The sequence below is a fragment of the Esox lucius genome, chromosome 3 (assembly GCF_011004845.1).
Source record: "Esox lucius isolate fEsoLuc1 chromosome 3, fEsoLuc1.pri, whole genome shotgun sequence".
In the NCBI taxonomy this organism is placed as follows: domain Eukaryota; kingdom Metazoa; phylum Chordata; class Actinopteri; order Esociformes; family Esocidae; genus Esox; species Esox lucius.
This window is the reverse complement of record NC_047571.1, coordinates 4,641,579-4,666,889: the sequence shown is the minus strand read 5'-3', so window position 1 is coordinate 4,666,889 and position 25,311 is coordinate 4,641,579. Positions and strand designations below refer to the sequence as shown.

General features: G+C 45.2%; 1 protein-coding gene across 2 annotated transcripts in view; it reads right to left on the bottom strand.

Annotated features, from left to right (window-relative positions):
- The window catches only part of LOC105018053 (glypican-5), a 179,959-nt gene that overhangs the window by 121,241 nt on the left and 33,407 nt on the right, over positions 1 to 25,311 (bottom strand). For both annotated transcript variants that reach the window (XM_034291477.1, XM_034291478.1), the window contains exon 3: positions 13,142 to 13,845. In XM_034291477.1, coding sequence (XP_034147368.1) covers positions 13,142 to 13,845 — 704 coding nt within the window. The remainder of the gene's footprint in view (positions 1 to 13,141; positions 13,846 to 25,311) is intronic.

The following is a 25,311-nucleotide window of genomic DNA, read 5'->3' as shown; positions in this document are numbered from 1 at the left end:
ACCATCAGCGGCTTATTCATCTCTAATCATACGTTCAAATTCTGCTCTTCTCAGACCTGTTGACCCACTATCATTCAGAACAAAGGTAACACACATACACTAACATGCAACCTACACCATCATAAATTGCCACTGAGCATTCATATCTGTGCTAGGTGAGCCGAAGTCCACTGATGACACAACTGACTCTAAATGGCAACACAAACATTATCACCCCATGGATGGCTCAGCTGGATCAACAGAAGGCAGTAGGTGAAAAAGCAGAGATCATTCGATTGCTGGTTCAAATCTGCTTCGAAAAAGGTTCATGTTTTCCAATGGCTTAATTGGCTGTAAGGTCAAGACTGTGGCCCAGTCTCGGTTTGGATACTAACTAGGGGAATTGGCTGGAGAAATGTTTTCTCACTAATGAATAAGCTATGGAGGTCTGGTCTGACCATCTGTTATATGAAACTATAGTTTAACCAAGTATTCAGAAAATATAGAGGCTATGCTATGCTAATACCATTGTTCTGGAATGGCTAGCGGTTAGCTCAAAGGCCAACCTGGTATAATTAACCATGATAAATGGTGTAAAAGTATAGGCACCCAAAAAGGGTTTATCCTACTGTATTGGCTAGTCTATTTCAGTATTATTTTTTACAAAGCGTAAATGTACTGTCTTTATAGAGTTATAAGCTAACATTAGCCCTGCAAATAACACTTATATTATAGACAGATAGAAAATGTAGCAAAATCAAGGTCCCTACATCTAATTTCCAATAGGTAAGGTAGGTGACCTGTTGGGTAAGTAACCCAGAGTCATCCTCTAAAAATATTTTTTCCAAAAACAGGTCAGTGTGGAAAAAGTGGGCTTGGTGATTGAAAACACCATTGTATAATGTGGCAGAGAGAAGTGAACCCAGGACTACAATGTGAAAGGCATATACACAATTGTACCATTTACTGACTTAGGTAATTATAAAGAGGCTCACACACAGCACCTTGAAAAGGTATTCAGCTCCTGACACTAATTCCACATTTAGAACAAACAGGGATCCTCCACCCCCAGCTGATCTACAAGCCTTGAGCACCATGTGAAATCAAAAGGAAAAATCTAAAATCGTTCAACTATTTCCAAACAAACTGAAATATTAATTATCAGATTAAAAACATATTCAAACCCATACTACATTTGTTCAGGTGCAATATATTACCTCAATGAGTCACACAAATGATTGATTGACTCCAACCGTGCATGAAATTAGTCAATCGCCTGCTTAAAATGAATCATTGAGGATAAATACAGCTCACTCTGAATTGTGCCATTGTATGGTGGTGACTTTCAAAAGAAAGAATCTAAGACAAAAGAGCATTCCAAGTATGTCAGGGATATGATTACATAGAAGGACCCTTTTGGGAAGAGTATAAAACCATTTCACTGAACATCTTTCGGAGCTTAGTGCATAACTTGAAAAGCAACAAAACTACAACCACATTACCTGGATCATAGGAAAGCTACTGTTAGGCCAGATGTGACTGAATGAGTTACAGAAGTCAATTGTTGCGATGAACGATGATGCTTATGTATAGTATCAATGATCGACAGAAATTCCACACAAAGGCCCTTTATGGGAGTGTGTCAAGAATTTGCCCTGGCTGAACCTAAAAACATATACTAGCTACTGTAACCTGGCTAAGACTGCTACCATATCAAAGACAGATCTATGAGCTCAGTAACAACAGGGTTGAATGTAAAATAAGTAGTGTCTTTGTATAAATAGCCAATGAGTTTGTTAGCTCTCATGTGGATGCCCTGAGCAGGCTGAATACTGAGCCAGGGGGAGCAAAAAATAATGGTCAAAAGACCTGCGTAACAAAGAAAATGGAACTTCATGAAGATGGAAAAAAAGATATCAAAAGCCTTGCAAATGCCAGTCAGTACTGTTCAATCATTTATTAAGAACTGGAAAATTCTGGGACCTCTTGATACGAAGACAAGGTCAGGTAGACCAAGAATGATTTCAGCCAAAACTGCCAGAAGAAATATTCAGGATACAAAAAACAATCCACAGGTAACCTGAAAACGATGGTGTTTTTTTTTTTCAAGAAGCAAATGATGATTCTTGAACAAAAATGAGCTGCAAGGTCGAGCTGCCAGAAAGAAGCCTTTACTTTGTCAATGCCACAAAAAACCCTGGTTACAATATGCCCGACAACACCTTGACACACGTCTCACAGCTTCTGGCCCACTATAATTTGGAGTGAAGAGACCAAAATAGAGCTTTATGGTCACAACCATATGTGCTATGTTTGGAGAGGGGTCAACAAGACCTATAGTGAACAGAATACCAACCTCACTGTGAAGCATGGTGGTGGCTCACTGATGTTTTGGGGGGGGGTGAGCTCTAAAGGCATGGGGAATCTTGTGAAAATTGATGGCAAGTGGAATGCAGCATGTTATCAGAAAATACTGCCAGACAATTTGCATTCTTCTGCATGAAAGCTGCGCATGGGACACTCTTTCCAGCACGACAATGACCCTAATCACAATGCCAAGTTGACCCTCCAGTGGTTACAGCAGAAAAAGGTAAAGTTTCTGGAATGGCCATCACAGTCTCCTGACCTTAATATCATCAAGCCACTCTGGGGAGAACTCAAACCAGCGGTTCATGCAAGACGACCTGACCTGGGGGCATTTTGCCAAGAAGAATAGGCAGTTATACCACCTGCAAGAATTTGGGGCCTCATAGACAACTATTACAAAAGAATGAACGCTGTCATTGATGCTAAAGGGGGCAATACACAATATTATGCATTAAGGGTATGCAGACTTTTGAACAGGGGTCAGTTCATTTTTTTCTTTGTTGCCATGTTCTGTTTTATGATTGTGCCATTCTGTTATGACCTACAGTTGAATGTGAATCTTATACGAAATAAAATCTCACTCATGTTTTCTTTACAAATGGTATATTTTTTTACCAATTGTCCAAAAGGTATGCAAACGTTTGAACACCACTGTATATAATGAATTTGCCTGTCCAAAAAGGTATTTCGCCAATGCAGACTGTCCATTTTAGGTCATTAATGACACTGAATTACGGTCTAAATGATATTTTTAACAATGGCATCATAGATATTGATATCTAATGAAAAACACTAGAACAACGACAAGCATTATTTACAAGCCAAATTCTGTGATAAACCGAATTCAGAAAATATCAAAGCCACATACAGACTTCAAATGCTAAAAAAGAAATGAACTGAACACAAACCAAACTTCCCAGAAAACCAATTGTCTCTGAGACAAAAATACCATCTGAAAGTACTCATAACGCCTAACTCCTAAAGTCTCTCCAGAAGCATTGAACACTAGAAAAAAGAAATAGAAAATTGAAAAAACACTGTGTGTGTGTGTGTGTGTGTGTACACGCACGTGTAATCTCACCAAAACGACCAGTGGTAAGTTGTGCATCAGTATAAATTCGCTCTGTCTCCATCCATATCCCGCTAACCTCTCTGGGGACCACACGGAGAGAACACATCCAACATCTACATCCATCACAGACAGCCGCACACACACACTCTTACCACATATAGACTCCTTGTTTCTTCTCCTATGTATTTGGCAATACATCCTGGTATTGGCAGTACTACAGACAAGCCAGAATGTGTGTCGAACCATAGTGAACTAGTGAGTGCTTCGTCCTCATTCAGTTAGACCTAAATCGCAGAGAATGGTGTCGCTGCTCGTCTTTGAAGTTCAGCTAATGCAATGTAATATTGACAAAAGAGCCACTTAAAAATTGCCAGGAGTCTTCAGAATGCAGCATACTCTACGTTACAGAAGGGAGTAAGAGTCCAAAAAAGGCAGTTGGGAAAATAATGTCTGATACGCTACTGTGATTTACTGGAAACAATGACAACTAAGAACACGTGGGTCCAACCCATCGACCCCACATGACCCTTATGGGACTTCACCATTCGGCCCTGCGGCATGCATGTCTCCCCACACTTCCTAGGAGACAGTTATCTGTTCCCTCTAAGCCACAAACCCTTTCAGAGCCAGTCAGATTTACTACATATTCCCCCTGCTCTCTCTCCACGGCCATCACTCTTGACTTTCGCTGCCTGTCCTCCTCTGTCTCTTTCATTGCCTACTCTCCCCTTCTATATATCAATCCATCCCTTTCCTTTCTATATTTTAGTCAATGAGACAGTTTCTTCTAGTGCCATTAGGGTTAAGTACCTTTCTCAAGAGAAAAACAAAATATTTCTTCTTTCATGTTGGCCCTGAGATTAGAATAGGAGACCTTTCCATTTATTGACACAAAAGGGCCATCAGGCTCCTTATCAAGTCTCCATACTGGTTTTCTCCACCTTCTGCTTCTCTCTGTATGCTCATGAAAAGTAAGGTGTTATCTGGAACCTTAAAGGTTTCTTCAGCTGTCTCCTGTTGGCGCAATTATTAGAAAATGGAAGAAGTTCAAGATGACGGTCAATCTCCCTTGCTCTGGGGCTCTATGCAAGATCTCACCTCGTGGGGCATCAATGATCATGAGGAAGGTGAGGGATCAGCCCAGAACTACACGGCAGGACCTGGTCAATGACCTGAAGAGAGACCACAGTCTCAAAGAAAACCACTAGTAACACACTACGCCATCATGGATTAAAATCCTGCTGCACACGCAAGGTCCCCCTGCTCAAGCCAGCTCATGTCCAGGCCCGTCAGAAATTTGCCAATGACCATCTGGATGATCCAGAGGAGGAATGGGAGAAGGTCATGTGGTCTGATGAGACAAAAATAGAGCTTTTTGGTCTAAACTCCACTCGCCGTGTTTGGAGGAAGAAGAAGGATGTGTACAACCCCAAGAACACCATCCCAACCGTGAAGCATGGAGGTGGAAACATCATTCTTTGGGGATGCTTTTCTGCAAAGGAGACAGGACCACTGCACCATATTGAGGGGAGGATGGATGGGGCCATCTATCGCAAGATCTTGGCCAACAACCTCCTTCCCTCAGTAAGAGCATTGAAGATGGATCGTGGCTGGGTCTTCCAGCATGACAACGACCCGAAATACCCAGCCAGGACAACTAAGGAGTGGCTCCATAAGAAGCATCTCAAGGGCCTGGAGTGGCCTAGCCAATATTAAGTTCTGCTTTTCTGATGCATCATATACTTGTGTCATGCAATAAAATGCAAAATAATTAATAAAAAATCATACAATGTGACTTTTTGGATTTTTGTTTTAGATTCCGTCACTCACATTTGAAGAATACCTATGATAAAAATTACAGACTTACAGACCTGCAAAATCGGCAGTGTATCAAATACTTGTTCTCCCCACTGTAGGTGTCTCCCAAAGCACATTTGATGCTTTACTGATTCTTATCAGGCTCCTAGCTCCTGGGCTAGTCAGTGAGCACGATTCATTGCTCTGGTCTCGCAATGAAACAGCTAACTGTAATGCTGAGACTTTATTGCAGACCCAAAAGGGTTTTACTTGGAAACAAAAACGGTTTCATAAAAGAACAATTAATTCTTTACCAACTGGGACAGCAGAAGAACCCTCTTTCTAAGAGTGTAGGGCCAAGGCCAATCCTTCTGTCTCTAGCCTTTTCTCTGTTGCATTCTAAACGATCTCGGAGCTAATTTAATAGAGAGAGAGAGAGACAGAGAAGACAGAACATTAGACTGATATAAACCAAGCCAGCTCATATATCACGTTAACTGTCCTGGGTCTCTGACATAGTCCTAACTATAGGGAACACTCAGTTTTTCTCCAATCCGATCCTTGTTTTCCAGCATTATATCATTCACATATGATTTTAAAATAACAGTTTCTTTTTTATTTCTTTTTTTTTATAAATTATGGGTTTTGCTTTGGAGTTTGGTGACTTGGATTGTTAACCAATCCCCATCGTTGTAAACACATTTGGAGAATTACGCCTGAATTATGTATATGGCAGAGGTTCTCAGAGGATAAAATTAATTTACTGGCAGAGAGGGAGGGATGCAGGGGGGCGTGAGAGAGGCAGGGAGGAGGTAGAAAGGCGGGGGGGGGGGGGGCAGTGCCAGAAAGGTCAGTCGAGTTTATTGTGCTGCTGTGAAAGGGATTCAAGAAATAGATGCAAACAAACATACAAAACCACAAACAGGAAATTAACAGTAGTCAAAGATCACAGATCATACTAGGTCACGGCAAACACTGTATTAAAGAGAAATTATCATTAAAAACATGACTTTCAAGGGAAGTCAGATCCCCACACAAACATCCATATTGGAAATGTCTTGTCTGTTCTTATGTGTCTGAAAAAAACTGCAGTCTGACAAAGCTTGATTTTGGATAAATATTGTGTCTGCTGTTGCACGCATCAAAAAATGAATGGAAAACACAATACATTCAGGGCTTAGAAACCACCCCCTGCCCCTCGGGACAGAAAGTAGAGGGTTTTGAATGTACATTCCCAGGCCTAACAACGCCACTGGAGCACATAATGAGTATTTTCTTCTTATTTATATTTGGCGATCAAGAGTTCCCTTTTAAGTGAATAATAGGCCTGAACCCAAAAAATATGAAAACCATATCAGCACCTTACAGTCTGCCATTGGGTAGTGACGGGCATGCCCGTTTCAGAGCACCAGGTGAAGCCGCATGGTGTTGAAGACGATACTGAGTGGAGGACCCAGAGAGAGCAGGGGTATATATGAAGTTAGGGGCTCATTTAGGGAAGAAAAGGTGACTAAGGCGGATGACCGGCAGGACGTCTGCTCTCACATGTAGTTGATCTGGGTAAAACAGAGCTCTTCAACTCTAGCCCTGGATGTTCATCATCTTCCTTTTCAAATAAGTGGACTAGCCGGTATAGACTAGTGTAGTGCAGTCGTTTCAAATAATTTTTCACATTAATATCAATGGAGAAACAAAAAATCCTGTATGCCTGCTGATCATTCACCCTGTTTTCACAAAGATTCTTGTCGGGAGGAGTGCTGATCAGTTTGTCACGTAGTCTTATTCATGATTTGAAAGGCTAAAGTGGATCTCAGTCAGCACTCCTCCTCTGATGGGATCTGTAAGTACAGGCCAGGGCTTTGGAGTCAGTGGAAGAAGAGGTGGAGCCGACAGTCATTACTCATTATAAATCAGTCTTGTTTCCCCTCCTCTAACCAGCCCCCATCTTACTGCTTTTTGTTTTAACCCTTCCTCGCATTATTTCATCAGATCATAAATGTTTTTTTAAAACGGCATATTTTGAAAGTTGCAATCATTTCTGCAAATAATATGAACTGTAATGCCCAGTCATGGATCACACCTGAAGAACAATGCATACGCTAAACTACAGCTACTGCTCAAAAGTTTGAATACCCTTGGAGAATTGTAATATATGTACCATTTGTAAAGAAAACATTAGTGAGCACGCAAAACACATTTTATTTCTCATGGGATTTACATTCAACTGTAGGTCTTAACAGAAAGGCACAATCATAAAATAAAACTGTTCAAAAGTCTGCATACCCTTATTTCTTAATACTGTGTACTGCCCCCTTTAGGATCAATGACAGTTGTTAAAGCTACTCATTCGTCTCGGCAAAATGCCTCTGGTTATGCAAAGTCTTAGGTCGTCTTGCATGAATCGCACGTTTGAGATCTTCCCAGAATGGCTCAATGATATTAAGGTCAGGAGACTGTGATGACCACTCCAGAACCTTTAACTTTTTCTGCTGTAACCACTGGAGGGTCAACTTGGCCTTGTGATTAGGGTCATTGTCGGACTGGAAAGAGCATCCCATGCGCAGCTTTCATGCAGAAGAACGCAAATTGTCTGCCAGTATTTTCTCAGAGACAATTGGTTTTCTGGGAAGTTTGGTTTGTGTTCAGTTCATTTCTTTCTTTAGCATTTGAAGTCTGTATGTGGCTTTGATATTTTCTGAATTCGGTTTATCACAGAATTTGGCCTGTAAATAATGCTTGTCGTTGTACTAGTGTTTTTCATTAGATACCAATATCTATGATGCCATTGTTAAAAATATCATTTAGACCGTAATTCAGTGTCATTAATGACCTAAAAGGGACAGTCTGCATTGGCAAAATACCTTTTTGGACAGGCAAATTCATTATATACAGTGGTGCTCAAACGTTTGCATACCTTGGAAGAATTGGTAAAAAATATACCATTTGTAAAGAAAACATGAGTGAGCTTTTATTTCGTATAGGATTCACATTCAACTGTAGGTCATAACAGAATGGCACAATCATAAAACAGAACATGGCAACAAAGAAAAAAATGAACTGACCCCTGTGCAAAAGTATGCATACCCTTAATGCATAATACTGTGTATTGCCCCCTTTAGCATCAATGACAGCGTTCATTCTTTTGTAATAGTTTTCTATGAGGCCCCAAATTATTGAAGGTGGTATAAATGCCTATTCTTCTTGGCAAAATGCCTCCAGATCATGCAAAGTCTTTGGTCGTCTGGTTTGGGTTCTCCCCAGAGTGGCTTGATGATATTAAGGTCAGGAGACTGTGATGGCCATTCCAGAACCTTCACCTTTTTCTACTGTAATCACTGGAGGGTCAACTTGGCATTGTGATTAGGGTCATTGTCGTGCTGGAAAGAGTGTCTCATGCGCAGCTTTCATGCAGAAGAATGCAAATTGTCTGCCAGTATTTTCTGATGACATGCTGCATTCCACTTGCCATCAATTTTCACAAGATTCCCCGTGCCTTTAGAGCTCACACACCCCCAAAACATCAGTGAGGTTGGTATTCTGTTCACTTTAGGCCTTGTTGACCCCTCTCCAAACATAGCACATATGGTTGTGACCATAAAGCTCTATTTTGGTCTCTTCACTCCAAATTATAGTGGGCCAGAAGCTGTGAGACGTGTGTCAAGGTGTTGTCGGGCATATTGTAACCAGGGTTTTTTGTGGCATTGGCGTAGTAAAGACTTCTGGCAACTTGACCACGGAGCCAATTTTTGTCCAAGTATCGTCGTATTGTGTTCCTTGAAACAACCACACAGTCTTTTTCCAGAGCAGCCTGTATTTCTCCTGAGGTTACCTGTGGGTTTTTCTTTGTACCCGAACAATTCTTCTGGGAGTTTTGGCTGAAATCTTTCTTGGTCTACCTGACCTTGACTTGGTATCAAGAGATCCCGGATTGTTCCACTTCTTAATAAATGATTGAACAGTACTGACTGGCATTTGCAAGGCTTTGGATATCTTTTTATATCCTTTTTCCATCATTATAAAGTTCCATTACCTTGTTACGCAGGTCTTTTGACAGTTCTTTTCTGCTCCCCATGGCTCAGAATCTAGCCTGCTCAGTGCATCCATGTGAGAGCTAACAAACACATTGAGTGTTTAGACACAAACACTAATTGCAATACTCGCAAAAAGCCACAGGTGTGAGAAATTCATCTTTAATTGCCATTTTCCCCTGTGTGTGTCACCTTGTGTGGCCAAATATTCAAGTTTATTCAAGGCCAAACTCTCAAGGTTATGTAAACTTTTGATCAGGGCCATTTGGGTGATTTCTGTTACCATTATCATTTAAAAAAACAATAAAGTGATAATAAATGGCTTCATATCACTATCCTTAAATAAAATAAATTTTCTTTGCATGATCAGTCATATTTTCAAAATCATTGCCAAAGTGTCACCATTTCTGCCAGGGTATGCAAACTTATGAGCACAACTGTAAATTTAGATTTCCATTGAATTGCAGTGACATCAATACCGACTGAGATCCCTGGGATTAATAACTGCAGTGTGTTTCCACGCTAAATGGTGGTGATATGTGCGCGCGTGCAACACACATGAAGGCCTGGCAGAGAACGAGAGAGGGAAATGGTTCATGGACAAGAGGAATGTGTTGCTGGAGAGGAACATCATTTGCTAATGGAGATCAGTCCCATTGAGTTAGTTGCCAATTGGCGGTGCTTCCCGACTAGACTGACAAAACATGTAAAATTGCCCTTAAATTTTTTTACATTTGAGTCATTTAGCAGCTTTTCCAGACAAACATACTTTATATTAGTGCTGTAACCATCACAATTGTCGCAGGTACATTTCCCCTCAATGAAGTAGTTCGTAACAAATTAAGTTATAGTACAAAAAAACAAGCACAATTAATGTTATTTATCTGGGATTAATTTGCCACTGTAAATCCTTGTCTTAACCACTGATGGGGAAAACACATAGCTCTGTTTATTTCAATGTATATAGTGTGATGGCAATTGACAATGTATCGACCCTCGGAGTAAGGAACACAGAGAATTTCCATAACAATAGACAGCTTAAATCTACACCAAAACATGTCCAAGACATTCTTCAATCCAAACTGTTCTCTCTTGAACCTTTTGTATGTCTTCTGTTCTAGTCATCTGCTGTCATTGTTTTCAGCCTGTCTGTCTTTTCACATTACAATTTAGCCTGTCTGTCTTTTCACGTTATGGTTTAGACAGTCTGACTTCTCCCATGGTTTTAGTCTGTCTACAAACTGTCATTGTTATTAGCCTGTCTGTCTTTTCACGTTATGGTTTAGTCAGTCTGACTTCTCCCATGGTTTTAGTATGTCTTGTCATTAAGGCCTCAAGGAGGAATGCTAAAAGAAGGTTGAACCTAGAGATAGTGGAAACTAGGAACAGTGGAACTAGGAAAGGTTTACATTTGAATGTGCTAGGGGGTCATTTCAGTAGTCTAATAGGAATCTGTGTGTGTGTGTGTGGTTCTGCTAGGGTTAGTTTAAGCTGTCAAGTATTTTTTAGGGTACTCAATTTTCATTTCTTAATTAGATTTTGTGTAAATGTGTAAGCTTTTTTCTCTAACCAAATAATTTTTTTAAAAATTTTGAGGGTGAAATGTTAGGTTTGGTCAAAAGCTAAAACTGAGTGTAGGGTTGGAATTAGGGTCAGCGAAAATAGGATTTTTAAGGTGAATACATTATGGTCCCCAAAACTTCCTTACAAGTATAGTAAAACAAATATGTTCATGTGCATGGGGAAATTAAGTAGTAACAGACACACACACACAGACACAAACACACAGTCCATTTCCTCTAAATAAGAGCGGGAGCATATTAAAATGGAATCCCTACATACAGCCATCAATGGATACCTTTCAGACTCCCACACAAACTCATACTTCCTATATTGTCATACAGTGAGCAGCAAAAACTGTGTCAGGCCCCCTCAATGGACTACTAAAACCTGATACCTGTACGTTGAGACAGATGTGTGTGTCTGGCTGAGGTGTTATGTAACCTTTAAACCATAGCATGCTGCTGCATACACCACTAGACTATTTGAAGGACTGAAATTACTAGGAGATAGCGAGAGAGAGATAGAGAGAGAGACAAAGAGAGAGGAGAGGAAGAGAGAGTGAACAAAGAAAGTAGAGAAAAAGGAGAGGCAGAGAGAAAGGAAAGGAGGAGTGAGACAAGATGGGAAGAGAGAGTACAGGAAAGAAAGGGAGGGAGGGAGGGTACCCGAGTGTGTGCCAACCCATAAACAGTTTGGGATAACATCCCAGTGCTAAACCAAAGCATCAAAATAATTCCTTTAATAACAACCCTTCATGACACGCAGTCGGCAGAAATCACATAGACACCATAAACACAGCACGCCCCCAGGGCATGTATCAAATCATGGGAATCTATCTCATTGAAAACGAGACCACCTCACAGGAACCATTTTGGCCTGCTGCACTCGCTTGTCATGGCAAAATGAATGAAGCGAAAAAGGAGGAATATTATAAAAGTGAAAGCGGACCCTGAGAGGTACTCATGTAGTTTGGTTCTTTATAGTTCTCCTTCACTGGCCACCAGTGTTAAATAAAGACAGCATAGTGATTTAAAAAGACCCTGCGACTCTTTACTGTTTTAACTCCCTAAAAAGGGGTGTGTTCTTTGTGCACGTGGCATTTGTGTATGTCTGAGTCTGTGTGTGTGTGGCTTGTGCGTATGCTGTGTGTTGTAAGTAGGTTGTGTGTATGTTGTGCATGTGCATCGTTTCTGCGTGTATCTGGAGTGTAGTGCGTGTATATTGGACCTGACACCCTATTGAGTTTTCACCTGACAGGGGCATGCTGGAGCCCATTTAGACCATGCTGTGTGTGTGTGTGTGTGTGTGTGTATGTGTGTGTGTGAGAGAAAGAGAGAGAGAGTGTGTGTGTGCGTGCATGTCTGTGTTGCCTCATGAATACCAAGCAGGCGGTCAAACCCTTTTAAGGTTCTTGGTCCGCATACTTGGACGGACTCGGCCTCAGAACCTGGCAACTCACTTGTTCTGGGTGTGTTCACGTGTGGGCTTGAAGAGCGGTTACTGGTGAGGACCGGAATTCCAAGCATATAAGACAAAACCAATCAGTCTGTATTTCTTCGTCTCAGCCGCTTTCGTTTCCGCTATACCGGTCAAGTCTAGATATCTATGGTTCATGTCGAGAACAAGACCGTGGCCCTCCCTACAGCAACCCCAGACGCTACCAATTCATCACCCCAGACGACTGGCTCCCACACTCCATAGAGTCGAAGAGAAGGGTGAGCGAAACACAGAGAGAGTGAAAGAAACAGAGAAAGACATCTGGAGTTAAATGTACTGTAGTTATACACCCTAGTAAAGCCACTAGCACCCGCCACTAAAACTTACCAGTAAAGGTTGTGGGTTGGAGCATTGTGGAATTCAGACCATATAAACTAGTCTGGTGGTTGTAATAGTTCTAGCCTTGTGGGTGCCATCACAGACAGACTGGACATATGAATGTTCATGTATTCATATTAGAAGTATTTATTTCCTGAAATGTAAAGATGGAATTCCCAGATTTCATGAACTGTGTATGGTTCCATTTTGTTAGCAGAAAACAAAGACACAGTAGATTTTCAGCTGAATATGTCCTGGCCTGTTATTAAAGTAGCCCTTATAAAATGTATTTGTGTATTTTGACATTAGTTGTTTATGGGTGTGTGTGTGTGTGATTAGATAGGTAGGAAATGTGTGCACACTACTGGATAAGATTGTTTCATATGCAATAATAGAAGGTATATATAAACGACAAGGGGAAAAATGTATCCAAAACCACTGAGTAAGAGACAGAAAAGATAAAGAGAGATGGAATCAACACAAAAGTGGGTGTGCGTTTGTCTGTCCGTGATCTACTAACCGTAGCGGTGAGCGTGGGCCCATTTAGCTGTGCGTGGAGTATAGCCTCGTTCACGTGACCTCTGACCCCAAGCAGGGCCAGCTCTAGGCTGTGCTGTCCGGCCACGGCATGGGTCAGCCCCTCCAGCGCCGCCACGTACCGTCGCCACGGCCCATCCAGCTCTGTCACGCTTGCCAGGCACCCACGCATCACGTTCAGGCAGTAACCCACGCACGACTTGATCAGCGTGAGTCCGCGGCAGTGCGAGCAGTACTGCATCTTGGTCAGGCCGCGCACACACTCCTTGGTGAGCGAGACATGCTCGCTTGAGTTCATGACTTCGGTGCCTTCGGCGAGGGCGAGTGACAAGGCTCGCCCGGCGCCAAGGGCATGTCCAAGCTCCCGGGCGAGGCCTTCAGGGTGAGCTCCGAATGGGTTGACGTCTTGCCGGGTCGCACGGAGACAGTCTCCCCGCTCGCCTTCCACGCCCCCCTCAGCACCAACCCCCGGGTTGATCAGGCGCCCGTAGACGAGAGGGAAGAGGTTGTCGTGGAAGCGAGCGACAGCGGCTTCCAGGGAAAGGTTGTGGCCGCGGATGTAGAGGGAGAGCGAGGAGAAGAGGGTGTTGACATGGGGTAAGGCCTCGCGGGAGAGAGGTGAGTAGGTGTCCTCCAGCAGAGAGGAGAGGTGGCCCTGGGAGAAGGAAAGCAGGTATTGGAAGGTGTCTGGAAGGAGAAAAGGAGATGGAGAAAGAGGAAATTCATAAAGATTTTTGTTATACCACAGTTAGCTGGTATCTACAGTACCCATACCTCAACTTAATTTGCAGGGAATATTTTTTGTGTCACGGCCATTCAAGTCAGACGTTTCAACATGTAAAAATTAGTAACATTGTAACAATTAGTTAGCCCGTCAAACTTGCATGCACTACACCTTTGCATTTCTTGCCATTCGGGAAAAAGGTTGTCAAGTTAAGAGACAAAGGCACCATGAGTTTTCTTTGCACTACTTTCACTTCAACAGTTGGCACTACTTTCACTTGAAAAAAAAACATTTGGGGTGTAGAAGTGGGCCCAAAGCGGGCGCATTCTCAGCTATCCAACCTCTTTTGTTCTGAGCTTAACCGGCGTGTGTTTGTCACATATTGTTACCATGTGCAGTGAAGTGTCTGAGAAGTAAATCATTATACCTGTGCGTGTGTATGTGTGTGAATGTGTGTGCACGTGTGTGTGAGTGCACGTGTGTGTGTGTGAGTGCACGTGAATGTGTGTGTGTGTGTGCGCGTGTGTGAATGCATGTGCATGTATGTGTGCTTCTCTTCAGAAGACAGTGGCTGAGCCTGCACCAGGGACTAGGTCACTCCTTTCGGTTTGCGTAAAGCACAGCAGTAAAAATAAAGTTGAAATCAGAGACGACTGGCACACAATATACCATGTCCAGACGCTTCAAGAGTGATGCCAAGATGCCACTGCACTTCAGACACACCGGGAGAACCGCAGGGAGTCATAGAAACGTGATTTGTAGCACACCTACGCCCAAAACATGCCCTGCTATTTCCGGTCTGAGGATTCCTGGAATGAGAAGGGAATAAGCCGGAAATCCGAATTCCTCCCACAAGGATTCCTGGAAAACTAGGGATTCTATTCAAGGTTCCCGGAGAAAACCTGCCCAAATGGAAGGTCATCAATGAGGACGGCGTGCTGACATGGCGTGGCAGCCTAAAGCTGGACACAGTGGTCCGCACGTGCTCAGACATGTTTTCCGAGATGCGTCCCACAGCCTATGAGGTCAGCTCAGTTGAAGGCACCCTTGTCACCCCTGACCCTTCTCCCCAATCCCAATGGCCCCAGCTCCTGTCCCCCCTTTCCCAAACACCCTCTCACCCCTCTCTCTCTCTCCCCCTCTCTCCTGCATTCATTCTGGGCTCTGATATCAGCCCTTTGGCATGCCAGCCAATGGAGGAGCAGCGGCAACTGTGGAGAAACTGAGATAGGTGACTTTGTGCCAACTTAACACACAAACACGCCAAATACTGCACTAAGGTACCAGCCAATCAGACGGGTTGTGCTGGTCATGTGGAACTCACCCAGCATGGCGGACGAGACCTCTTCATGTTCACGAGGTATTGAAGACAATGTGCACAAGGCTCGTCTTTTGTGTGTTTGCGTATTTTCTGCATGCTATATCAGACACTGACTCCTCGTGCGCACACGCGCATACACACGTGCGCACACACACACACAGACACACAAACACACACAAGAGAAACCGGTGATCTCTCCCAGTCAACAGTGACCTCTCCCAGTCAACAGCTGCATAAACTTATAGTAGTGTGCTTTATTGAACTGTCAGAAACAGAGAGACCTTCTAAGGGACTCCACTCCCTCGGTTTCCCCACAAAACCAGCAGGCCCAGTATGAACCAAACCATCACAGGGTAATCACAGCATTGGCTCCTGAAATCACACACACTCACACAGACACACCGCCCTGACTACAGTTACATAAATGCACTCTTCTTAGCGGGCACACACACACACTATTTAAAGGCATTGGTACGTCTGTGTTGGGGGGTAGTGTGTGTGTGTGTGTGTAGGGATTGCTTGGCTGTTTGACTGTATTTTAACGTGAGCATATGAGAGCATTCATGCTTTTATGTGCGTGTATCCATGAATATGTGTGTGTCTCCCACATCCAGTGGAGTCATATTCTGTGTCTGGTTTCACAGCCATGGTGAGGTGATCTTGGTTGAGAGTTGAGGTCGTGTGAATAGGAGTGACAGACAGACAAGCCTGTGTCTGCCTCTGTACCAGATCATTAGGACGAAGAAAGTTCCGGTCAAAGGTCATGGTGCTGGAATAATAGTCAAACAATGCTTCGATGGGATCCTAATTCAAGAAAGGATGTAGAGGGATGGAAAACACATTTCAGAGAGAGTGTGGGAGATAGGAGGAAGAGAGATACACAGATAAAGGAGAGATGAGATGACAGACAGAAAGAGAAAGAAACAGGGAACGAGGATTGCTGAAAAGAGAGACCGATTGAGAGTACCGAATGAAGATCAATGCAATGGAGAGTGCTAGATCAGGAGAAACTGAAAGAAACATTCATTCTGTAGTTTCTCTCCTCATCACCCCTCTGCCCAGCCAGTTCAGTTAAACCACCGCGGCAGCACTGCCAGCGTTACAGAGCAGACTGCTTGGCCCGGCCGGCGGAATGAAAACCACGGGGCATTCAGCTCCACAGTGTGCCAGCAGCAGGATTGGGTTACCCCACTGGAGTTAGGAAGGAAGGGCTCTCAAGGCCTCAACTAAAGCAGAGCAAAAAAAACTGAAATATGTTAGGGCCTGTTCACAGTACAACACATTCATTTTGATTCGTAGGACTTTTTTTTCTGTAATGCAAAATCTAACATTGTCGACGTACGACACATTCGCTACAGACAACCCCCGACGGATAACGGAGTGAACACTTTGTGTTGGCGTGAGTATATTGTAGACATACGAGCATTGACGTAAAAGGTCAAAGGAAACTGGGGTCAAAGAAAAATCGATACCATGGGAAAACCATGACCTGGTAAGAACCAAACAGTTTATCTCCAACCAATCGCATTTATGAACATTCTTAGGACCAATGAAACATTAAGCAAACCGATCAACTCCTTTCTCATTGTTAGGCCTTCAGATTTGACTACATTTACAAAAATGATTCTAAAGTTAGTAATTTCCCATTGAAAGACTTAATTTGGAAGAATCAACCACTATTCACATTTCCGGTTGATGAGTAACTTTTTTAGCAAACTGTCTGAAATTGGGATAATGCATCTGTATTCTCAGAACAGAGAACACTTAAAGGCCACTACTGTGCAAAGAGGACTCCACCTATTGAACAACACAAAGCAACATCTGGATTGAATATGTCCCTGGGTTTCTGTCTCCACTGAAGTCAGCTCAAACACTTCTCCAGTACCATTCAGGGACAACTGCTCTGATCATATCCTGGCGGATAGGCTACTACATCCAAGGTTGTTACTTTATCATCTTAAGTTTTCTGTCTTATTCTGCATTTTGTCTTGCTTTTTCTTTCTCTCGGTCTCTCTCTCTCGATCAGTCTTATAGCTCTGTGTTTTCACTCACCCTCGTTTTTTCACAGATAGAGGACAGATCATTTCTCTGTGCTGTCCCCCTCAGTAACTGGCATTCTGTCCCAGTAGATATTGTTTTGATCCAAATGAAGAACAACAACAATTGAACAACAATTGAACAGCCTGTGCTAGCCAAATCATAAGCTTGGGAAAACAATTCCCCCGGGTCACTAGAGGGCAATGTTTTTTTAACAAAGGATCCACATACCCAAAACAGCAAAGAAGAAAATCTAAGTAAATAGGAAACGTAAAAACACGTTTACCTGGGATACTAATCTCATTTGGGTATTTCGGTTACAGTTGGAACTCTGATCCAACAAAAGTAAATATAGGTCAAATGAGTAGTGATTTCTTCATAGTGGTGTGCCCAAGACTACGCTCACCACATCAAGCCACCTCTTACGTTTTATCAGAATATTTGAACTGTACTGCACTCAAAAGTTCTCTCCCTGCATCTAGATACAGAGTACTAATATAGTGTACTATACTGATACCCTGTATCTAGACACACTATACTGATACCCTGTATCTAGACACACTATACTGATACCCTGTATCTAGACACACTATACTGATACCCTGTATCTAGACACACTATACTGATACCCTGTATCTAGACACACTATACTGATACCCTGTATCTAGACACACTATACTGATACCCTGTATCTAGACACACTATACTGATACCCTGTATCTAGACACACTATACTGATACCCTGTATCTAGACACACTATACTGATACCCTGTATCTAGACACACTATACTGATACTCTGTATCTAGACACACTATACTGATACTTTGTATCTAGATAAAATATACTGACACTTTGAATGTGTACATCAAGTCTACATTTCAGTATTATATATTCACCACTCATGTCACATTAATATTATCCTGCACACTCACCACCCATATAACTGTTTGTCAACTTTGAGTAAATATAATCTATCCTTATATGTTGCATTATGTTACATTCTAAAATACATATGTAAGTTTAATTAAAAGAGATTGTGATACACTCTCAGTCACTATTCCAATGGGTTTGGCTGTTTTCCCTGTATTATATCACCACGTAAACCCTCTGGAATCTCTCTTCCATCTTCTGGACCACGATAACATAGTTCGACAAACGAAGAAAACCAAGACCAGTAGGACACCAACCAAGAGGTCACCACGGTCCCATCCAGGCCGATTTGTGTTTGACCCTTCTGACCGCCGTGTCTAAGACCACTCAGACACAGCAACATCCCTCCCTGGGTGGCAAACATTACACCATAACTTTTGGTTGCCACAAAGCACTCTGGGTATTGTCACAATAACTGGATGGTTTTTTGAAAAAAAGATGAAATTGTATTCTTAGTTTTTATGGGGCCGTGAATAGCTACAGTATAATTAGTGATTTGTCAGAGACGGAATCTAACTAGACGCGGCCTGATTTTACCGCAGAACCACAGCCGAGGCAGCTCTGAGAAGCTCCACCATTTACGGTACAAGGTTTGGATCAAAACGTTTGCTTAGATACTATATTAGACAGTGTTAAAAAGTGGTAGTCAAGCCCACTGCTAAAAGGGTGTTTCGACAGTGAGCAAAAGGGGGTTCAACACTGAGTGAATACTGGAGGAAGACTGCCAGTGCTACCACAGTAGCCCTAACAAAGTTCATATTTACGACCTTGTAATGAGACATTACACCGCCTCTAATACCAGCGCCGGCCTCGCCAAGCCTCTTAGAAACAACCCCACTTTAATCACTGCTCAAGCTATTTCCTGGTTCTATTTTGCCCGGCGACCTGAGGACTTTTTCGAGGTAATTACGCCAAGTGTCGTGGCTCGTACTCTGTACAGTTGCCACAATAACAAATGGGTAAAAATAACCGCAGTCAGTGGTAGTGAATCCTAACCACAACTATGGCGCGCCTCCCCCGGTGTGGCGAGGGGCTCCTAGCTGACAGCAGCGGGCCTGTCTGGGGGGACGGAGAAGGGGAAAGAAGGAGGGGGTCCAGGGCCAGACCTCCATGGTAGGGATGCCAGCCCAAACTTTAGCCCAAACACGTAGCACCACTGCGGGCAAAATCTGTATGCGTGGGTGGAAAAGGGCGTATCAACTCTGGATGAATATGTGGATGGGGTAGCTTCTCTCTCTCAGCGCATAGCTGCAAGTGTGTCTGCGTGGTCTTCCGTGCATCCGTGCGCGCACGTGCGCACGCTTGTGAAAACATGCCTGTAATCCTCCCGTGCGAGTGAGTCAGTGATGGCTATGTCGTGATAACGAGGAAGGAGACACAAAGTCTGAGGTCAGTTCTTATTCTCAGCACTCAGTTTTATCTAGGGGTCCTTCCCAAGTGGTACACTATTCTATAAATAGTGCACTACCCTAATAGAACACGGTGGAGCGCAGCCTACTAAATAGGGAATAGGGTGCCATTTGATCGGTGGCCTGTTTCTATCCTGTTCTACAATCCCACTACCTCCTAAGTGAAATAATTTTAATCCGGTCCAGGGTTGGGTTTCATCCAGGTCATGGTGCAGATACGAAAGTCAGGCGTGTGTGTGGATGAAATATCCAATGATAATTAGTGAAAAGAATTATATATCTCAACCCCCAGACCACTCCATTTAAAGCGAGGGTAATCTGAGACAGGAGCGTGTCTCTCAATACCGCCACCTCTAACCTTCCAGAGAAGCGTTCAAAGGTAGTGGCTGTAAATAGGTTAATAAATGAATGAGTGTCATGGACGTAAAAAAGAAAGAGCAGAATGAATGTTAAGCTGGAATATGGCACAACAGAAGCAACGGGCAGGCTGTAGGACTGGTCACCTGAAATTGAATGGAAAATCTGATCAAAACTTCCCAGTAAAACAAAAAAAGACCTCCTCCCCCTCCACACACACCACCCCAAAGAACTTAACAGGTGGGAGAAGGGGGAGGAAACGAGGGATACAACGAGGAAGGGTAAAAGTCCTCTATCCTTCTATCGGCATGCCCGGTAATTAAGGAGGCTGTCCGCCAAGATCAAACCTCTCCAACATAAACAATTCCAGGGATGCCGGGACTGGGGGTGGGGTGGGTGGGGGGGACCGAAGGACTAGAGGCTACCGGGGGAGGGGATTCCAGCAGGGAGAAGTGAAGGGCTGGGCCAGAGTGTGTGCAGGGTCTGTGACCTACGATGAGATGACAGACAACACAGTCCAGGGTCGTGGCACTGACCCCTCGTGGACAGACTGGCACGGTTGGCCTCAGAAGGTCAAAGAAGGTCATCTTCAATTTACTGGCTTGGCATGTACTGCTGTAGCATAGACAAGGACCTTGGCTAGGGATACTGAACTCTTCCCTCATGAGGTCCGGAGCCTGTCGGTGGTCTGTTCTACCTCATTATTCACTGTAGCCACCTGGTGTCCCAGGGCAATATAAGAGGGTTACAATAAAAAAAAAACTGGTTGAAACTGGTTGTCCAGGGTTGAGTTTGTAGGCTTCAAGATGCAGAAAAGAACGAAAGAACTTCCACACAAGCTGGACAAACGGAAGCCCATGAATATATTTTTCATAACTTCGTCCCTGCGTAGGTTGTAATCCTTTATGAAATACAGTCTGTTCCCGTCATGTCGTGGCTCTGGCGATTTGCCCCAGCTAGCAGCAGTCTGGCTCCAGAACATTACAGCGGGGATTGGAAGCGCTAACCCAGGGTTGGTAAGCACAGGACAGGGTGACTGCATGGACACCAGCTGAATACTGGAATAGGAGAGCTGGAGGAATGGGGGTTGGGTGGGTTGCTTATATCCGGGCCTGTTGGTATATCAGAGAGAGTCAATAGCTTGCAAATGTACATCTTGTAAAAGTCATTTCAAAATGTGCTACTTCTGTGTTTTTCATGACGTGTATAATTTTCTCTGGTAATTATTCTCATTTTCTGTGGATATACACTGTATTATTATTGCTGCTTGGACATGTTCGCTTTGACGGTAGTGGCAAGCATTCCATGTCAATAAAGCACCTGAAAACTTGAATTGAACTGACAGATTCATGGAATGTTGGGCGAGTAGAAAAGTGTATGAGCAATTTCTTTTGTTTTCCTTGTATTTACTTGAGTGTTAATACCATTGGCCTGTGTGTGAGAGAGAGAGAGATACAGATTGATCTTACAGCCCAAATCCTCAGGGCATTTCCTGTTTCTCTACATTTTAATGTCCATGAGGCCAGGGGCCGTAGATGTAACCCAAACTTACAACTGATAGGGGTTCACAGGTGTCGTGGAGTGTGTGCTCCCTACGCTCGCTAATGTCTACAATCTAGAAAAACACTTGGGGGTTAAGATGACTTGATCTGTCTGCTTTCTCGTATAACCAAAGCAGAGAAGTGGAGAGAGAAAATGGAAAGTGAGGGAATCTACCCTGGGCCATGTTCAAACCACCAAACACACCACCACACAGGAATGAATAGCAAGGGTTTTCCATTTCTCTCACTGTCTCACTCTCAAGCAGAAGTAGGGGATGAACAGCGGAGAGCAAAGGCCTAGAGCAGGGCGGAGGGAGGCTCTTTAACAGTGAAGTCCAAGTCACAGGAGGCACAGAGGGACAGACAGGAGTGATACAGGATCAAGTGAGTGGGTTTGGATAGGGGGACACGTCAGAGGAGAGTTGGTGAGAGGGGTGAAAACGGGGGACTGAGAAGGAGAGAGGGGTGAAGAGGTGGGAAGGGTGAGGGGGTGAGACCAAAAGGGAGAGGTGAATGAAAAGAAAAAAGAGGAGAACAGAGACCCAGCCAACACAGCCTAGCAGCTGAGACCATGTTAAGGTTACAAGCTGACACGCACGGACACCGAGAATGGACCGTGTGAAAGTCCCTTGAACTACACTCATGAGACGGAGACACTCCCTCTCACCTTCCTCTGAACAACTGTCTCCAATGACGTTCAATGCAGGCCCCACCATGTGCCTTCATTCTCAATTTTTTGGATTGTTTTGTCCTTTACTAATGTTCTCAGTTGCTCAGCCGTCTGTCACAGTTCTCTTTGTCTCTCGAGCTCTTCTTATTCATTTTTCCCCCCTGTCTTATGTTTAATTTTTTCCTCTATTTTCTCCTGGTGCTTTTTCACTCTTTGCACATCTCTCCCTCTTTAGCTCAAAATCTCTATATTCCTCCCTCTTGTTCTCTCTCATCGTCCCAAGTGTGTCTTCCAGTCAATCCATATGGAGCTGTTAATGATCGAATGACTCATTGCAATCATCACAGAGCTTCTATGGGAGCTCCAGTCTGTTTGTTTTGTTCCCACGCAGGTCCACACAGATCGAGGCTCACAGCCGGCATCGCGGAAATTGGGTCAATTCAGTGTGATGATAATGACTCTGGGTAGGATTGTCAAGTCCGATTGACATTGATTGATCATCTCTGGAAAGGGTGTTGACTGGGGCCACTGACTCCACTCTTCCAGGAGACACCTCTGAAACTACATCTCTTGTTTTGATCGTCGGCAAATTCCTCTCCTCCTCTCCCTCTGCCTCTCCTAACCCAACCCTGAGGCTCCTGATGGACAGGAGACATGGACCAGAGGGAATAACTATAAAGAATAACACCACCACAGTCCTGCTGGACACAGTCTGATCCCAGATCTGTTTGTGCTCTACTGCCTAGCGATCACCAAATTTGGCTGGATCAGATCTGGGACCAGGCTCCAGGAAGAGGCTTGGCCAGACCAATTAAATATAGGATGACTCTCACCAGTGGAAGGGAAGCCAGCTTTTGCTTTGAGAGAAGCCAGGAGAGTGGATGAGAGGAAGGGATGGCGGAATAAGAAGAGGGGTCAGGGAAAGGAACATGATACGATGGGACTTTTTAATCAGAGTTATTTGCATTACAATAATATAGCAGATTATTAGGCTGGCACCTCATCATTATCACGGGATTACACAATTTTATCACAATACTTCGGAGGCGATATGATGTCTATTATGATTCTCGTAAGAGTGCTGAAAAAAAATTTATTTCATTTTTAAAAGACAGAGAAAAGACCGGAGAGTGCATTCCTTCCTCTGAGTAAGTATTCCAGAATATACGTCCTGGTTGAGCTCTCAGCTTGATGAGAATCAGAACAGCATCAGAGGACACATTTCTCAACAATGACTGTGCCAAGTCCACTGGGAACTGCAATGATGGCAGGATATCACTGAATAAGGGTGAAAAACAGGGAAAAAGTGAAATAAAAAAGATGGAGAACAGGTTCTGAAGGGAAAAAAACTGGTATGGATACAGCAAAGTAGCCCTGAAATATTATTGCGATATTGCCCAAGCGAAATACCAAGGCAATATCATGATATTTAACTGTATCAATATTTTTCCCCATTACTGGCTTTAGTCCACATGTCACGGTTGTGGGATGAAGAGGACACAGGCGCAGAGTAGAGGTAGGTAAGGTAATCCATTTAATACAAAATAAAGAATGCAGGACTCCAACAAAACAAAAAGCAGCAACCAGTGACGTGGGTATTCCTTACACAGGATAAACAAAACCAAAATGAACCACGCCTTGGGGCCTACAAACTAAACTTAAATAGGGTCCCCAATTGAAGGCAATGACTAACACCTGCCTCCAATTGGGGAAACCAAAAAAAGGAGTAGAGGTGGCTAAAGGCCACCTCCTGTCCTGTCCTGGCTATGCCCCGAGCCCAGCGCAGAGATGGCTAGGGGCACAGCCAGGACGTGACAGTACCCCCCCCCAAAGGCGCGGGCTCCCGACCGCAAGACCGGGACGACCACACCCGGACCGGCGGAGGCTCAGCGCCCGGAGCCGCCGGCACAGGCCGGGGAGGCGGAGCCGCAGGGACAGGCAAGGGAGGCAGAGGGTCAGGAGACGGGAGAGCCGGCGGAGGGACAGGAACCGGCAGGAGAGCCGGCGGCGGGTCGACAGCCGGCGGAGAAGCAGGAGCCGGGGGAACCGGCGGAGGGTCGACAGCCGGCGGAGGAGCAGGAGCCGGGGGAGCCGGTGGAGGAATAGGAGACGGGGAAACCGGCGGAGGGTCAGGAGCCGGCGGAAGAGCCGGCGGAGGAGCAGGAGACGGGGGAGCCGGCGGGGGAATAGGAGCCGGCGGAGGAGCAGGAGCCGGGGGAGGCGGCGGAGGGTCCGGAGCCGGTGGGAGAGCCGGCGGAGGAGTAGGAGACGGGGGAGCCGGCGGGGGAATAGGAGCCGGCGGAGGAGCAGGAGCCGGGGGAGGCGGCGGAGGGTCCAGAGCCGGCGGAAGAGCCGGCGGAGGAGCAGGAGATGGGGAAACCGGCGGAGGGTCAGGAGCCGGCGGAAGAGCCGGCGGAGGAGTAGGAGCCGGCGGAGGAGCAGGAGACGGGGGAGCCGGCGGGGGAATAGGAGCCGGTGGAGGAGCAGGAGCCGGGGGAGCCGGCGGAGGGTCCGGAGCCGGCGGAAGAGCCGGCGGAGGAGTAGGAGCCGGGGGAGCCGGCGGAGGAATAGGAGACGGGGGAGCCGGCGGAGGGTCAGGAGCCTGCGGAAGAGCCGGCGGAGGAGTAGGAGACGGGGAAACCGGTGGAGGGTCAGGAGCCGGCGGAAGAGCCGGCGGAGGAGTAGGAGCTGGCGGAGGAGCAGGAGCCGGTGGAGGAGCAGGAGCCGGGGGAGCCGGCGGAGGGTCCGGAGCCGGCGGAAGGGCCGGCGGTGGGTCCGGAGCCGGCGGAAGAGTCGGCGGAAGAGCCGGCGGAGGGTCCGGAGCCGGCGGAAGAGCCGGCGGAGGAGTAGGAGCCGGGGGAGCTGGCGGAGGAATAGGAGCAGGCAGAGGAATAGGAGACGGGGGAGCCGGCGGGGGAATAGGAGCCGGTGGAGGAGCAGGAGCCGGGGAAGCCGGCGGAGGGTCCGGAGCCGGCGGGAGAGCCGGCGGAGGAGTAGGAGCCGGGGGAGCCGGCGGAGGAATAGGGGCCGGCAGAGGAATAGGAGACGGGGGAGCCGGCGGAGGAATAGGAGCCGGCGGCAGGTCGGCAGCCGGCGGAGGAGCAGGAGCCGGGGGAGCCGGCGGAGGGTCCGGAGCCGGCGGGAGAGCCGGTGGAGGAGTAG